This window comes from Dipodomys merriami, unplaced genomic scaffold (assembly GCF_024711535.1).
Source record: "Dipodomys merriami isolate MVZ:Mamm:240054 unplaced genomic scaffold, mDipMer1.0.p SCAF_4, whole genome shotgun sequence".
NCBI lineage: Eukaryota > Metazoa > Chordata > Mammalia > Rodentia > Heteromyidae > Dipodomys > Dipodomys merriami.
In genome coordinates, this window is record NW_027205603.1 from 34561257 (window position 1) to 34578721 (window position 17465).

The 17465-nt window shown below is 41.8% G+C and overlaps 1 protein-coding gene across 4 annotated transcripts in view; it reads left to right on the forward strand.

Moving 5' to 3' along the window:
- Chd7 (chromodomain helicase DNA binding protein 7) overlaps positions 1-17465 on the forward strand; it is a 216881-nt gene that overhangs the window by 55669 nt on the left and 143747 nt on the right. For all 4 annotated transcript variants that reach the window (XM_069990780.1, XM_069990783.1, XM_069990781.1 and 1 more), the window contains exon 2: positions 14958-16787. In XM_069990780.1, coding sequence (XP_069846881.1) covers positions 15129-16787 — 1659 coding nt within the window. In that variant the 5' untranslated portion in view covers positions 14958-15128. The remainder of the gene's footprint in view (positions 1-14957; positions 16788-17465) is intronic.

Genomic DNA, 17465 nt, shown 5'->3' on the forward strand with positions numbered 1-17465 from the left:
CTTTTCTCTGGTTATTCAATACATGTTCTGTGGCAGAACTCTATGCCAAGACTGCCTTCCTTTCTTGTCCCTCCCTCCTAGCCTTGTCTCTTGAATTCCTCACTTTTGTATTATAATTCCTCTAAAGGAGTCCTGTCTGACCCTTTCCAGAAAAAAACTTGTCTCCTTTCCTCATATTTCAGTGAGTGGCATTAACATCTGCTCACTCACCCAAACCAGAACCTTATGCATTCTTCCTTCAGAGGCCAGGTCACATGATCACATGTCCATCTCCCCTTTGTACACACCTGCCATTCCCCAGCCCCTTGGGAAAGCCCAGGATTTGGACAGTTCTTCCCTCTCCCAATATGTGTTCCCCATTTTAGTAACTATAAGTTAAAAAAGCATAGCTTAGAGTTTTGATCATGGCTTCAGAGTAGAGTATAGGACCTTCACGAGCTTCCACTGAAGCCACCCTGAAATGTTTGCAGATCCCTGGGTATGTTTGGCTCTTGTTGGCCTCAGAGAGTCCTTTGCTCATTCTTGCTCTTGGCGCTTAGTGCAGCTTGGGCAGCTTCTATGCTAGCAATTTGCACATTTTCTTTTTGTTACCATAGATTTAACCCAGGGGCTTTGGCATATGCTGAGTATCTACCACTGAGCTGTACTAACAGCTCCTGTCTGTGAGTTTTCTATCAGGATGCAAAAGTTCTATATTTGCTTCTCCCAGTTTGGTAACAGTAGCCACTTTTTGGGGGAGGATTGAACTCAGGGCATCATGCTTGCTAGGCAGGCAGTCTGCCACTTGAACATACCTCCCATCAACTTTTGCATTAGCTGATTCATTTTCTCTAAGCGTGGGGCTGGGCTTTGATCTTCCTACTTATGCTTTCCCAGGTTGGGGCTGAGAAGGTGGACAGACACTGCATTCAGCCATTATGCTTCTTCCATAGCTGGGATAGTAGGTGTGTGCCACTGCTCCCAGACATTGTTTTGAGAACTTCTTTTTTTTCCCAAGCTGCCTTGAGTCAGGATCCTCTGATCTCTGTCTCAAGTAGGTAGGATTACAGTCATGAGCCACCAGCTAAACCCTTGCATACAGCTAATGTGACAGGTTAACTGAAGTTTTAAACATTTATTTAGTTTTAATTGATTTAAATGTAACCAGCCACATAATTCTAAAGTCTATTGTACTGGGCCACCCAGAGGGACTTGGGTAATTCTGCTCTTAGCTTTATCAAACCACTACTTGAAGTCCAAGAATGAAAAAAAAATTGATAGTATTTGATGCTCAGATAATTCACAAGAAAACTAACAGGAACACAGACCTTAGGAAGACCTAAGGATACTAACAGTGCAAAAAAAATCATTTTACTAAAGAAATATTTTGATTTACCAAGAACTAGCTATTTGCATATTTACTTTGTTTTATATTGGATTATATCAGAAACACAAGCTATGAAATGAAGGAATGTGGTATACTCTGTGATCAAATAACATTATAGCTTTTCCAGTGATAGTTGATACTAGATTATTAACAGTAAAGATGAGTAGAGATTGAGATTATTGAGGAAACAGTTGTAGAAAGCTTTGGACTTTCTGGAGGAAAACTATTGAAATGTTACAGGGGATAAGTAGATCAGTTCTTGTCTTTCTTGAGTATGTCAGAATGTAGGTAGAAGGTAAAGCAGGAAGGAGATGGCTGGATTCTTTGGCACTATTGATGGGAAATGCTCCAGGCCACATTGCCCTGAAGGATGGAGCAGGTCAGAAAGGTGACTTGAATGTGATGTACTGGGCTATTAGTGCCTTGACATTAGTGGGGAGATGGAAGAAGTTTTCATTCATCTCCCCAGTCCAAGCTTCTCTCTTCTCCTTTGTGAATAAAGTCTTATGGTGCCAGAGCAGCTATTGCCTCTTCCTTGTTTTGGGGCTGGAATTCCATCCATGGAAGCATTCCAGTGCTTCCTAGGCACTGGGTCTGGCAGTGAGAATACAGAATGATTGATAGACTCAACATGCAGGGCTTTCCTTGGTGGGGACTCTGAGCACATTTATGGAGCTATAATGGGACATTGAGATGGTTTGTATTGAAGGAGATATGAAAATATAGCCTACATTCTCAGCCTAACCTTTAATGGTGACATCAGAAGACCAATGAAAAGGATTCTGTTAAAAGTAAAATTAATGAATTTTACATTCATTTTGCAAAAGCCCACATTTTTGATAGGTCAACATATACTATTCAGTTTGTATGCATCCAGTAACAGTTATGTGGATAGTGATGCTATAGATAATTTTGAGTCCAGAGTGGTATTTAAGCATTCTTACCAGGAGCTGTCTTGCTGCATTAGGTGGCAGAGTTTAGCGCTGGAACATTGGGAGCTGAATGTGCTCCAGACAGGAGCCTAAGTAGCTCAGGCACTCACACCTGAGTACACAACAAAAATAGAAGATTCATATGTATAGTCTATCAGAACAGTGACTGCTCTTTTCTTGAAGATTCAAAGCAGAAGTACTCTCTTTTCTAGGATACTGTAATTTATACATAGAATCTTCAAAACAGAAAATTTTTGTATTTAAACTTGTTGATATCACAAAAACGAGTGAGAGTAGCAGTCTGAAGCCTTAGTAAACTCTGTGTTTTAAGACCGAGTCAATGTTCAATTCTCCCTCCCTCTCCCTCTCCCTCTCCCTCTCCTTCCTCCTCCCCCTCCTCCCTCTCCCTCCTTCCCTCTCTCTCAAACCAGGCCTCATTTTGCTTGGCTGGCATTCATCATGGAGCTGAATCTTGAACCTTCCCCCCCCCCCCCAATTGACCGTGTGTGTGTGTGTGTGTGTGTGTGTGTGTGTGTGTGTGTGTGTGTGTGTGTGTGTGTGTGTGTCTGTCTGTGTCTGTGTCCACAGTGCCTTCTGAGGCTTGAACTCAGAGTCTAGGCACTGTTCCTTAGCATTTTTCACTCAGGGCTAGCATTCTACCATTTGAGCCACAGCTCTACTTCTGGCTTTGTGGTGGTTAATTGAGTCCCATGGGCTTTCTTGCCCAAGCTAGTTTCAAACTTCAAACCTCAGATCTCAGCCTCCTGAATAGCTAGGATTAGTAGCTGGATGTGCACTGATAGTTTTTGAGATCGAGGCTTACTTCTTGCCTGTACCTGGACTGTGGCTGGACACTGTGATTCTCCTTTTTTTTCTTTTTTCTTCTCTTTCTTTCTCTCTCACTGGCTCGCTCTCTGTGAGTGTGAGTGTGTGTGCTGGTTTGGGGGCTTGAACTCAGGGCATGGCCATTGTCTCTGAGCTTTTTTTTTCCGCTCAAGGCTAGCACTCTACCACTTGAACCAAAGCTTCCACTTGAGATGGTGGTGGCTGCTGCTGCTTATGCTTATGCTTCTTGTTCTCATTCCTTCCTTCCTTCCTTCCTTCCTTCCTTCCTTCCTTCCTTCCTTCCTTCCTTCCTTCCTTCCTTCCTCCCTCCCTCCCTCCCTTCTTTCCTTCCTCCCTTCTTTCTTTCCTTCCTTCCTTCCTTCCCTTTCTCCTCCTCCTCTTCCTCTTTCTCCTCCTCCTCTTCCTCTTTCTCCTCCTCCTCTTCCTCTTTCTCCTCCTCCTCTTCTACTTCCTTTTCTTTCTCCTCCTTTTCCTCCTCCTGGTGATCAGAGTCTCATGGGCTTTTTTGCCTGAGCTAGCATGGAACTGAAATTTTTGGATCTCAGCCTCTTGATTAGTTAGGATTATAGGCAAGAGCATTGGTGCCTAGCTGATTATCCCACTGTAGTTAGGATGGCAGGCATACACAACCATACCTAGCTTCTTTGTTGAGATGGAATCTCCTGTACTTTTCTACCGGAGCTTGCTTAGAAGCACAGTCTTCATCCTCTGGATCTCCTATGTAGGTGGCGTGATAGACACATACCACTGTTCGCAGCAGTTGGTTGATAAGCTCTTTCACACGTATCTCTAGTCTGGCCTGAAACCATGATCCTTTTAACCTGAGCCTCCCAAGTAGCTAGGATTACAGGAATGAACTGACTGATTTTTTTTTAATGTATTTTTTTGGGGGAAGGGGCATGGTAGTAGTGGTGTCACCAAGGTTTGAATTCAAGACCTTGCACTTGCTAGGTAGGCATTCTCCACTTGAGACCTATTCCTCAGCCGCATGCGTGCGTGCGTGTGTGCGTGTGTGCTTGTCTGTGTCTGTGTCTGTGTCTGTGTCCAGCCGTCCTGGGGCTTGAACTAATGGCCTGGGTACCGTCTGTGAGCATCTTTTTCTCAAGGCTAGTGAGCTACAGTGCCACTTCTGGCTTTTTCTGAGTAGTTTATTGGAGATAAGAATCTCATGGACTTTCCTGCCTGGGCTGGCTTTGAACTTCGATCCTGAGATCTCAGCCTCCTTAGTAGCTAGGATTACAGGCGTGAGCTCCCGAGCTCCCTGCCCTTTTTATTTTGAATTTTTAGATGGGGTCTTGAGCTGGCATTGGACTGTAATCTTTATACTTACTATGCCTTGTACATAGCTGGAATCTTAGGAGTATACCATCACACTGACTTGTTTGTTGAAAAGAGGTTTTGCTCACTTTTTGGCAGGGCTGGCATCAAACTGAGGTCCTCTTATCTTTGCTACTTCTTGTAGTCTCTTATTTGCCAACTTGAGATATATTTAAATATTAATTAATAATATAAATGCCACAGTAGGCATTATGATCTTGTCAAACTGAAATATTATAAATCTACCCGTGTAGTAGAATAACATCCTGAGATCATTAATGTTACACACTCATATAAAGTATTTAAAGTTAGAATTTGTCAGCTGGTTTTTAGGAGAATACATGAGATGAGTCCTGACATTATAGCCACTTGTAATGGTACAGAGTAAGTAGCATGGTGGTACAACTAAATTAAGAGGATTTGTTTAGAAGACTGTGGTAAGCCTGACACTGGTAGCTTACTCCTGTAATTCTAGCTACTCAGGAGGCTGAGATCTGAGGACTGTAGGTAAAAGCCAGTGTGGGCAGGAAAGTTGGTGACTCTTGTCTCCAGTTACCTACCACAAAGCCAGAAGTGAAGCTGTGATCAAGGGGTAATATTAGACTTGAGCAACTGTTCAGGGACAGTGCTGAGCCCTGTGTTCAAGCCCCAGGATTGGTAGAAGTATGAGTGTTTCTCTCTCTCTCTCTCTCTCTCTCTCTCTCTCTCTCTCTCTCTCTCTCTCTCTCTCTCACACACACACACACACACACACACACACACACACACAGAGGATATATTGTAGTTTGTAAAATCAGATTTAGCTTATGACTTAATTCATTTAGAATATTATGAAAGCTGTTTCATGAAGTTAGCTTTCCCTGGAGCACACATGCTTTGCAGAAGGAAACCTGGATGATTGATGTGGAATTAGGAGAGAGGCCAGTTTAGGGCTGAGACTTCACTGTAGGCATAAGAAAACAAAAGTTAAATTTAGGGAGTTTGTGGATGAAAGTCTGTCTTTTATCATATGCTAATGTGAATGAAAACATTTATTTGGCCAAGAGAGAACATCCGGTGTGTTTAGCTGCATGAAATTGGCAGTTTGGGTTATGGTGACATTGTAGAATGTATTTGTATTTGTGGCAAATATGGGTATAGATAAAAATTTTCTAACTATGTTAAATGTTCAAATGATTATGAAGCATAGGTATGAAATTCTTATATAATACATATATAATCCCACATATATAATAAATATCTCCCAACCTTCATTCTTATTTGCCAAACATAATTTATTTGTAATAGTGATTTAATATTCCTTTAGTAAGTTGAAAATAATTAGTCTGTTCTTTTTGCTAGAGTACATATATGTGATGCAAAGGGAGCCTTATCTGTCATGAATAAACTTGCACACAAAGATAAGCAAGTGTCACAGGACACCAAGGACAGGGGTCACAAAGCAGGCTGGAGGGCTATCTAGGACTTATGGATGCCAGATGTCTGTTCTATGCCATAGTTCCTGCAAAAGAGAAATACACAAGAATAGTAGATTGAAGATTGCCACCACATTAGCAGTCAACATAACAATGCATATCCAGGCAGGTTGAGGAGATCTTTAGAATCTCCTTAGTGATTAATTTTAATAGAAATTATAGACAGAAGAAATAGCCAGATCAGATAGCTTGTGCCAACTGCACAACGTACACCAGGAACATGGCTCCTAAAAAAGCTGTTTTTCAGCCCCTTAGCCTTGTGTCCTTGTTCCCCTTGGGTCCCCTGGTAGAGGGTTGCCTTGGGGTAGCTCCTTCCTTGCATTTTCCTCTCACTTGTGTGTGTGTGTGTGTGTGTGTGTGTGTGTGTGTGTGTGTGTGTGTGTGTGTGTGTGTGTGTGTGTGTGTGTGTGTGTGTGTGTGTGTGTGTGTGTTTGCGTGCATACCTATCTGTATATCTGTATCTGTGTCTGTAAAGAAGTCTAACGTGAGTTTTTCTTTTCTTTCTTTTTAAAAATGAAGCTAAAAAGCATCAAGTTATTGGCCTTTAGGTACCAACTAAGTTTTATTTAAAATATTCCAGGATACTTTCCATATTAACATGAATGCTGTGATTAGAAAAGTTTATAAAGCTTCTGTTAGTCTTCCATTAGTTTGTACTATAAAGGTCTGCCACGTGGGTTGAAGTACATCTCTTAATTTCTTAAATTTTTTCCATTTACAGAATGAACCTGTCTCTATTTGCTTTTTCAAATCTCATGTATTAAATTCAGATTTAAGATAACATAAAGAAGTTGTAGAATGGACAAGTTTTGTATCCACACACTTCATCTGTATACAGAATTGGCATAAATAAGTATGTATTGGGCATGGCATATATAAACATAGAGATCAATGCCTGTTGGTCCTCATTTCTCTTCTGCCATGATACATAAGTGCTCCTGGTGTTACTACAATGTGTGCCCATCTATCATGAGGTCATGTTAAGTTGCACATGGGATGAATACTGTGCTGGAGAATCTGTGGACAGTAGTTCAGCCCTGTCTGGATTGGCTGCTTTCTCAGTGGGCTTAGTCTTTGAGCAGCTAGCTTAAGGGAGTGGAATTTGAAGGCTGAATTGCAAAGAATAAAGGCGTTTCTCTGAAGGACATAATTTCCACTGTTCTTGTGCTTCAGTGGCAAAGCTTGTATGTGGGGCAATGCCTCTTTTACTATGTCAAAAAAAAAGTTTGTCCTGCAGATAATATTGCTAGCTGTTTCAGTAATTTCCTTGAAACACCAGCCCCAGCACAAATGTAGGGAAAATCTTCATCTGAAATGCAATTCAAAATATCAAAACTCCTCAAAGTTATGTAGAAATAACTGAAAGATTTCTGCAAGAAAGCTGTGAAATAGTATGTTGTGTAACATAGATATTGATGGTAACTGAAATTTTTTTGCTTTGCAAAAATGGACGTATTATTAGAAAATAAAGGATCTTTAACTGTCTGCTTTTTAAAAAATGATTACAGACAAATCATTGTCATTAAGAGATACTCATCATTTGGATGAAAACAGTATTGTTTATTTTTCAGTCACAAAAGCCGAGAGTTCATTTTAGTTCTTTGAGACAAGTGTGAGATGTTCTGGCCTGAGAGCAGAACTTCCCAACTTCCACATGCAAGGGGCCATGTAGAAAAAGAGCTGGAGATCTGACATTCTGCTATTCTTAGCCACCTGTGGTATTGTCCCAGGATCCCACCCCCGTTCTAATGGCAAGGCTCTAGTCTCAGGGAGAAAGGCAGGGGAAGAAGCGTGTAAGTGCGCCTGGTGATTTTGTAGCTCTTGCCTGTTGTGTTGGGAGGCCTTGGGATAGGAATCATCTCCAGATAGGCAGTGTCAGCAGAACTGAGACCAAAAAAAAGGGCCAGGTTGCAGAGTGAGGGGAAGGAGGCAGAACAAGCACAGGTATGAAGTGAACACCAGGGTGGTGGTAGGCAGAGGAAAGGAGTCTGTGGAAATTGAGAATGGAGGGGTTCATGGAGATGTGACTACAAAGTGCCTCAGCCTCATTGGTGCATTTGGCCTGTATCCTGAAAAGTGTGGAAGGAAGTCCTGTAAGGACTTACTAGGGGTGAGGCATGGTGCAGTCTTGTTTCATCAGCACTGAAGACCTGACTCCCATCTGGGATAAAATGAGTGGGGAAGAGGAGGCAGACCTGTGAGATTTTTAGGAGTCAGAACAAGCAGATTGGGTAACAGGGTAAATATACTTAATGAGTGAGGATCATTTATTTGCTAGTAAATAACCGCAGGAGGATGAGATAGCATCTGTTTTGCTCAATGTTTTATATCAAGTGTCTGTTAAATGCCTTACTTCCTCAGAACAGACACTCATTCAGTACTTCTCAAAGGAACAATGGCAGGAAGAATTGTGGGTTACTTCCCATTTGGCTAGGTTGAAGGGAGGATGGACATACTACTACTATTTGAATGCTGACATAAAGTGGCAGTGCACAATATCAATCTAGATTGTAGTTTTCCCTGCTAAAAGTGTGTCCTCTTTATTGTTTTTGTTTTTGTTTTTTGCCAGTCATGGGGGCTGAACTCTGGGCCTGGGTGCTGTCCCTCAGCTCTTCAGCTCAAGGCTAGCGCTCTACCACTGGAGCCAAGCACCACTTCCAGCTTTTTCTGCTTATGTGGTGCTGAGGAATCGAACCCAGGGCCTCATGCATGCAAGGCAATCACTCTACCACTGAGCCATCTTCCCAGCCCCAGTGTGTCCTCTTTAATCAGTAGCACAAAACCAGAGGTGATGTAGTGTTAAGAATGAAAATCTACATTGTAAAATCCATTTCTTTTTATAGTTTAGTTATTATTATTATTATTGGTATGGAAGGGGCAAGAACAAGTTTCACTTGCTAATAAGCTAAGGTACATCCCCAAATCAGTTTTATTTATTTTTATTAATTGATTAGTTTTTAAATGTTTTGGTGTAACTGGGGTTTAAACTTAGGGCTTTGTTCTTGCTAGACAGGTCCTCTACCGCTTGAGCTCCTTCCCTTATTGCTCTGTTTTCAAATAGAGTCTCATTTTTTTTTTTTTTTTTTTTTTTTTTTTACATTTGCCTAGACTAGAATCCTTCTATTTTGTGCTTCCCACTATAGTAGATCAACAAGTACATACCACCGTGCCTTACTTTTCTTGTTGAGATGGGATCTTGTGAATTTTTTCACCATAGCTGGTGGGAACTACAGAATCCTGTAGTTCCTGGTTCTTAGCTTTCCTTGTAACTGGGATGTGAGGCTGATGCCGCTGTGCCCATCTATTGGTATATATTATTAAATAGAAATCTATATTGAAAGAGGAGAAGACTTACAGGTTGGAAGCATAAAGTATGCTATTTGGAAAGAATATTATATTTTCATCACAAGGGATAATAGGGAAATTAAAAAGAATACTAATCTCTTAATGGAAGAAATAGTTTTAATGGAAGTGGATTCCTACTATTTAATATGGACTATTTCTTTTTTTAAAAATAAAGTTTTATTTAAAGAACACAATCACAACTTACATATTGATCCAGCTGTTTTTGCGTATAACAGTACAATTGAATTTTTTTATTAATAAGTTTTTTTATTGTGAAAATACCGTACAGAAGTGTTACAATTACATGAGCAAGGTAATGAGTACATTTCTTTTTTTTTTTTTTTTTTTGGTCCGGTCGTGGGGCCTGAACTCTGGGCCTGGGCACTGTTCCTCAGCTCTTCAGCTCAAGACTAGTGCTCTACCACTTGAGCCACAGCGCCACTTCCGGCTTTTTTCTTTTTTCTTATGTGGTGCTGAGGAATTGAACCCAGGGCCTCATGCATGCAAGGCAAGCACTCTACCACTGAGCCAACTTCCCAGCCCATGAGTACATTTCTTATCAAGCATTGTTGCCTCCTTCTTTGTTTCCCCTTACCATCCCTGCCCTCCCATCTCTCCCACCGCCCGCCCCCCAATATGGACTATTTCTACAAAAATGACCTAAGAAGAAATATATAACACTATGCATTCTGTAAATGTGTATATCATATAATTTTAATAGCTGTCCACAGATTTGTTTTTTTTTTTTGGGGGGGTCCGGTTATGGGGCCTGAACTCTGGGCCTGGGCACTGTCCCTCAGCTCTTCAACTCAAGGCTAGCGCTCTACCACTTGAGCCACAGCTCCACTTCCGGTTTTTTTCTTTTTGCTTATGTGGTGCTGAGGAATCGAACCCAGGGCCTCATGCATGCAAGGCAAGTGCTCTGAGCCACCTTCCCAGCCCCATAGATTTGTTTGTAATGATGGAGACATTCCTTGTATGTGCTAATAAGTAGTTACCAACAACACACAGCTATTGAGGCCTGAAATGTGGCTTGTGAGACCAAGAACCTGGAATTTAGATTCCATTTTGTTTCAATAAAATTAAATGGCAACATGTGGCTAGAGGCTGCTGGATTAGGCTCACCACCACAGTGTCTGCACTACAGAAGCACACAGCACTAATGAGGGAGAAAGTGTGGCTTGGGCCAAAGGGTTCTGGAAGGTTATCATTAGTTCTAGGAGGCAGATCTGGAACTTACTTGTGATGAACTGATGTTCTGATTTTGGTAACTTGGAGGTGTTTCCTGATCGGAGTACTTGTCAGTTCTTTCTCCTTGCCCTTTCTCAATTGGATGTTGGATGCTTGTTTGGAACTGAGAGATTGCTTGCTGTCTGCAAGATTTATAACCTGGCTGTGAAAGAACTTTCAGTATGAATGGAACTTAGCAGTGTGAGCCCTTTGTCTTTAGTGTGTCCACTATCAGCAGTGGATCCCTTCCATGTCTTGATATGACTTGTTACCTTGGTGATTGAGAGGTCTCTTGATGGATTGTGCTGAAGGTGGTAGTGATGTACTGTTTTCCTACTTGCTAGATAGTCCCATGGAAATTCTGATACATGCTCAAGTTTTCAGTGCAGAATCCTTTCTACAATTATCTTCTATGTCTCAGGGTTTTTGGAAGTGAGTGAGAAGGATTTTAAAGAAAACCTAAAGTCAAGCTATATAGGAGCACAATGGTCTTCAGCATGCAATAGCAAATATCCTATGACTCCATACTTGCCATATATTGGCTAAATATGAAAGTTTGCTTGAGATGGCATTTGCTTATGGAATTGGAGAAAAGTGGTTGAGCGATAGGAAATAGTTTATATTTGAAAGGTGTTTTGAATTTATCTCCTTAGTAGCTTTCCAGTCTACACTTGTGACATGAAATTAAATTAAAGCTCAGCTGTACAAGTGCTTTGAGACTAGCAGAGTGGTTAGGAATGGTTTTAAGTATTAGAAGGTCAGAATTAAACTGTACTCATAGAATTTTCCTGTCTGGGCTTTGAATCAAGTTTCTTAATCTCAGCCTCCTGAGTAGTGAACTACCAGTACCCAGCTGCATTTGTCTATTTTTAATCCCAATAAAATTTACTCATCTTTCCAATTTGGTTCTCATATGTGTTTGACTCCTAAAAGTTTTGTATTGTATAACTGAAAAAATTACAGATGGTTATATTTACTTTTACTGTCATCATTTACTTGTATAGGAGATTATATTTTTAAAAATAAACTCTGTAGGGTGACAGAAACCAACATTGGCCTTTTACTGCCTTACCCTTTTTTTTAAATCCATTTGTTGCTTTTACTTGGGATAATTGTCATTAGTATATTTTGCATAAGATTTGAAGACAACTTCAGTCTTTGTTGAGCAAAAATTAACATGTCTTCATAATATTTACCAACTTGGCAATATGTGCAGTTAGTTAGTTTCATGGTGTCTCTGCAGTGTTAATGGGTCTACGCATTTACCGTGCCCCAGACACATATGCCTTGTTATTGTTCTTTAGTTCACATGTCATTCTTCATACATTGGGTGAAATGGAAATTATAATGTGTACTTTTTGGCTACTTTTAAATGTACCTACAAGTAAATGTAAAACTGTACATTGAATGGTGCTTCATCTAGGAATCAAAAATGTAGACACTGAATGTGGGGGGAGAAGTTTCAAAATACAGTTTTCAATAAATATCCTGTTGTTGGTCATGGGGCTTGAACTCAGGGCCTGGGTGCTGTTCCTGAGCTCTGCTCAAGACCAGCAATCTACCACTTTGAGCTGTAGCTCTTCTTCTGGTTTTCTGGTGGTTAACTGGAGATGTAAGAGTCTTACAGACTTTCCTACCTTGGCTGGCTTTGAACCTTAATAGTCAGATCTCAGTCTCCTGAGTAGCTAGGGTTACAGGCATGAGCCACCAGTACCGGGCTTTAAATAAATATGTTATGGAAAGAAAACTCATATGTTGCATTTGTAACATGGGAAACTAGGTATTTAGATGGCTTTGATTAAATAAAAAATGCCCAAAATTACTTAATTTGATCAGCTCAAATCAGAAATATGAACTGCAGCTAACTAGGACTACTGGCATAGTTGCCAGTCAGATCTAGAGGTCAGGAAGGCAGTGGTGGCCTGGTGTGAGCCATGGCTGAGAACAGGCTGCAAAAGCCAAGTCTTTGAACTTCTCTTCTAGGGTCCGAGTGTGGTCACACGGAAGGACATACTTACTTGGTACATGCCACATGGGCATTTTTCCATGCCTCTGAGAATGGACTTTCACAGGGAGTGAGTTAAAAACTGAAAGGAGGAGGAGCAAAGGCAAGTGTCAGATATTTGGAGTGAGGACTGTCTGTGTCTTCCTAGTCCTGTGACAACAACGCCTTTCTCAACTTCTGTAGAGCCTTAAGCTGATGATGTTCCTGCTGCTGCTTCTAGTTTTTTTTTTTTTTTTTCTTTTCTGCCCTGGACCCAGTGGGCCTACAGGAGTGGGGTACCAGGAGGCCAAAGGCATCTGCTTCCTCTGTGCTCCTTTCTCCTGGAGCAGGTTTGGAGCCACTTTGAGACAGTGGCAGTTCCTCCCATGGCATTTGGTGGACCCAAGAGAATTAAGCCGTTTCCTATAAAGTAAAGTCTTTCAGGACATATAAGTAGACATTTCTTTCCTTAACCTAATGTGAAAGGTTATTTGGTAAGTGGTTAGTGCGGGTAGTCTGCATGGCTGATTGAAGCTATTATCAAGTGCATTCTAGTATTTATTTTCTTGAAAGTTAGAGTGAACCTTGAGTAAATGAAGACTGACTGCTTAAGCTTTTTAAGCATAAATTCAATTTATAAATATTTGTTATATTTGGCAGTGGAGATTTCTGCTTCTCTTTATTTTGGATTGTTGTACAGGAAAGCAGTATGTTTTTAGCAAAACAGCTTTCGTGATTCTTGCCTGTCTGATGACCTCTGTATATGGAGAAAGTAGATCAGAAAATTCTTGGCAGTTAGTGGAGGAATGAGGTGACCTTTGGCTTTACCTGACAGCTGTCACCTGAAGACTACAGACCTGGAGACCCTCTCAGGTGTTATGTCTGTAGTCCTGACAGTGAGCAAGAATGCTGTTTACATTTTCTGTAAGCAGATTCTCCCCTTGTTAGGAATATGTTAGAATAGAGTAAGTAGAAATGGAATATTTAATCTGCCTTCGCTGGAAGCCCTCAGCAGAATTGGTCAATCCACTTTTCCTTTTCCATATCCGTACAGAAGTGTGTCAGTAGAATTTATGCTGGAGATTGTTCATAGCGTCACTTTGAAAACTCATCAATAAGGTACAGTATTTTTTTTTTCAACTAGGACAGTATCACACAATACTAATGAAAGAGAAAAAATGAATTAAATTCCACAGATGTTTAAGATTTCAGGCATTTTTCTTATGTGAACTACTTCTTTATTTGGTTGTTGATTCAATTAGCACTCAGCAAAAACACTTCCTGTTTTGATTGTGGAAACATTCTTTAAATTGGTCATTCTAAGCTGACACCTACTCTGTTAGGAAGAGTTTGTTTAAAATGTTTAGCTGTAGTGTGTATGGTGTGCTACAATCACAAGCATTTAGGATGCTGACTGGGCCTGCCCACCTCTCTTCCCTCCTGCTCTGCCTGCCTTGTCCGACACAGGCTTTAGGTGGTGGTAAGACCTGCACGGATAGTTTGAACTTTATTTTGTTAAAATAACTTCACATTTTCACTAGTTCTAGGGACCATTCTTGTTCTTCTAACAAGAATAAGTCCTCTACCAAGTGTCCTTCCAGGTCAGGTCAGGACCTGGTCAATCACCAGAGCCCAGCATGCATGCCTGTTGGTGAATAATGAGGCTGGTAGTTGGGCCCTTCTGCCATCAACACAGACCAGGAATGTTGTGGCCCAGAGCCATGAATGAAATTGGTCCTCTTGGAGAATGAATGCTTTTCTTGTAGTCTCTTTCTGAATCTTGTATATTCCTGCCATTAAGCATAATGAAATTATGAATTTATTATACTGTCCTTGAGCTTGCTTTTCAGCATCATTATGAGCGCTTTCTTGTTAGATGCCTCTGTTGCTATTACACAGTTATATGTGGGCTGTAAATATCTAATTTGTACGAAATGACTGATTTTGGTATTTGTATAATCCTCTAGTCAATTTAAGTTGAGCTTTTCACAGTCCCCAGTGCTGCTGCTGCTCATCTGATTACACTGCTCAGGGGAATAAGGTTAAGGGCGGCTGTTGGTAACCAGAGCATTTCCAGGGCTTTAGTTCAGCAGATGGGCTGCTTGGCTATATTCATACATCTGTTTGCCTGCTGTGGCAGCTGCTGCTGCTTCATGTTGTGTTCTTTTGTTCTGTTCCATCCAAGAATGGAATGCTAGGAAGTGTAGTGAATGGATTAATTTAAGGTTAAGGTTAGTGTTTTGCTTGCTTTCTAAGTAACCGATCATAATACTGCTTCTAGTAGAAGCTAATGAGTTTCTCTTAAAGTGAACTAGATTTATAAAATACAGCTCAGCAAGGGGGCTAGATTAGTATTGTTGATGGAAACCAAATCAAATGCATAAAATACTGCCAGATTTATCATTTGTTCCTAATACTTTATTTTCTTCCTTTTTTCTCTCCCTAACATTCTCCCCTTCTAGGACCTACATCCAGACTTTGCCTGACACTGCAGGATCCAAGAGAATTAAGGAAATATGGAATGACATGAAGAAGATTAGTTAAGGATTATAGGCTTCGAGGACACACACCTCAGTGAAGTGAAGCACAGACAAGCTCCCAAGCTGTGGTTTGGAAGAGCAGCGTATTGGAAGATGGCAGATCCAGGAATGATGAGTCTTTTTGGCGAGGATGGGAATATCTTCAGCGAAGGCCTTGAAGGTCTTGGAGAATGTGGATACCCCGAAAACCCAGTAAATCCCATGGGTCAGCAGATGCCAATAGACCAGGGCTTTGCCTCTTTGCAGCCATCCCTTCATCATCCTTCCACGAATCAAAATCAAACCAAGTTGACCCATTTTGATCACTATAATCAGTATGAACAGAAGATGCATCTGATGGATCAGCCTAACAGAATGATGGGCAGTGCCCCTGGGAATGGACTGGCATCTCCACACTCACAGTATCACACCCCCCCTGTTCCCCAGGTGCCCCATGGTGGCAGTGGTGGTCAGATGGGAGTCTACCCCGGCATGCAGAATGAAAGGCACGGTCAATCTTTTGTGGACAGTGGCTCCATGTGGGGGCCCCGGGCTGTTCAGGTACCAGACCAGATACGAGCTCCCTACCAGCAACAGCAGCCACAGCCACAGCCACCACAGCCAGCTCCATCGGGGCCACCAGCACAGGGCCACCCTCAGCACATGCAGCAGATGGGCAGCTATATGGCACGTGGGGATTTTTCCATGCAGCAGCATGGTCAGCCACAGCAGAGGATGAGCCAGTTTTCCCAAGGTCAAGAGGGCCTCAATCAAGGAAATCCTTTCATTGCCACCTCAGGACCTGGCCACTTGTCCCACGTGCCCCAACAGAGTCCCAGCATGGCCCCCTCCTTGCGTCACTCGGTGCAACAGTTCCATCACCACCCCCCTACTGCTCTCCATGGAGAATCTGTTGCCCACAGTCCCAGATTCTCCCCGAATCCTCCTCAACAAGGGGCTGTTAGGCCACAAACACTTACCTTTAGCTCTCGGAGCCAGACAGTCCCCTCTCCTACTATAAACAACTCAGGGCAGTATTCTCGATATCCTTACAGTAACCTAAATCAGGGATTAGTTAACAATACAGGGATGAATCAAAATTTAGGCCTTACAAATAATACCCCAATGAATCAGTCCGTACCAAGATACCCCAGTGCTGTAGGATTCCCATCAAGCAGTGGTCAAGGACTAATGCACCAGCAGCCCATCCACCCCAGTGGCTCACTTAACCAAATGAACACACAAACTATGCATCCTTCACAGCCTCAGGGAACTTACGCCTCTCCACCTCCCATGTCACCCATGAAAGCAATGAGTAATCCAGCAGGCACGCCTCCTCCACAAGTCAGGCCTGGAAGTGCTGGGATACCAATGGATGTTGGCAGTTATCCAAATATGCCCCACCCTCAGCCATCTCACCAGCCCCCTGGTGCCATGGGAATTGGACAGAGGAATATGGGCCCTAGAAACATGCAGCAGTCGCGTCCATTTATGGGCATGTCCTCAGCACCAAGGGAGTTGACAGGGCACATGAGACCAAATGGTTGTCCTGGTGTTGGCCTTGCAGATCCACAAGCAATCCAGGAACGACTGATGCCTGGCCAACAACATCCTGGTCAGCAGCCGTCTTTTCAGCAGTTGCCAACCTGTGCTCCACTGCAGGCCCACCCGGGCTTGCATCACCAGTCTTCACCTCCACACCCCCATCACCAGCCTTGGGCACAGCTCCACCCATCACCCCAGAACACCCCGCAGAAAGTGCCTGTGCATCAGGTAAGGGGGCCACAGAGCCTTCCTGTATGACAGTCAAGTTTAGCCTGGTTACCTTGTCTAATAGAATTTTCCTTTAAACCTTGTGAAAAGCTTTTTCATTACGAACACTTTAATTTTTATCTTGTAAGCTTTCTCAGAAACTCTTTTTTCCCTTTTGTTGCTCCCTTTATTTACTCACCTTTCCTTCCGTTCCTTCCTTCCCTTCTTCCCTTCCTTCCTTCCATCCTTCCGCTCCATTATCTGCCAAGGATGCAGATGTGTTGTTAACTGAGACTAGATCCCTTCCAGCAGGAAACTGGACAGTGGATACTCACCAAATGAATGTTTTTGTTTTCTTCTCTTTCTTCTTTGCTCATTTTTACTTCCCTTTTCTCTTTTAAGGAATACACTGAAACTTGATTTCCAGCAAAGTTTTATATATTTGTAGTAGACTCCTCCATCTTTTATGAATTTTTTTTCCTTAGGAAGGAAACTATAAAATTTTTATTCGTGTAATATTTATTTTACCAACTTGAGTGTCAATATGAATTTAAATTGTGACTGTAGGACATCACAGTAAGTGATGGTTCAGTCTCAAAGAGATATGGATACTTAGCACCGAAGTAGTCGTCTTCCTGTTTTGTAAACAGAGTTTTAAAAATTATCTTTTACAATTTATAAGATAATAAATGTGTTTTA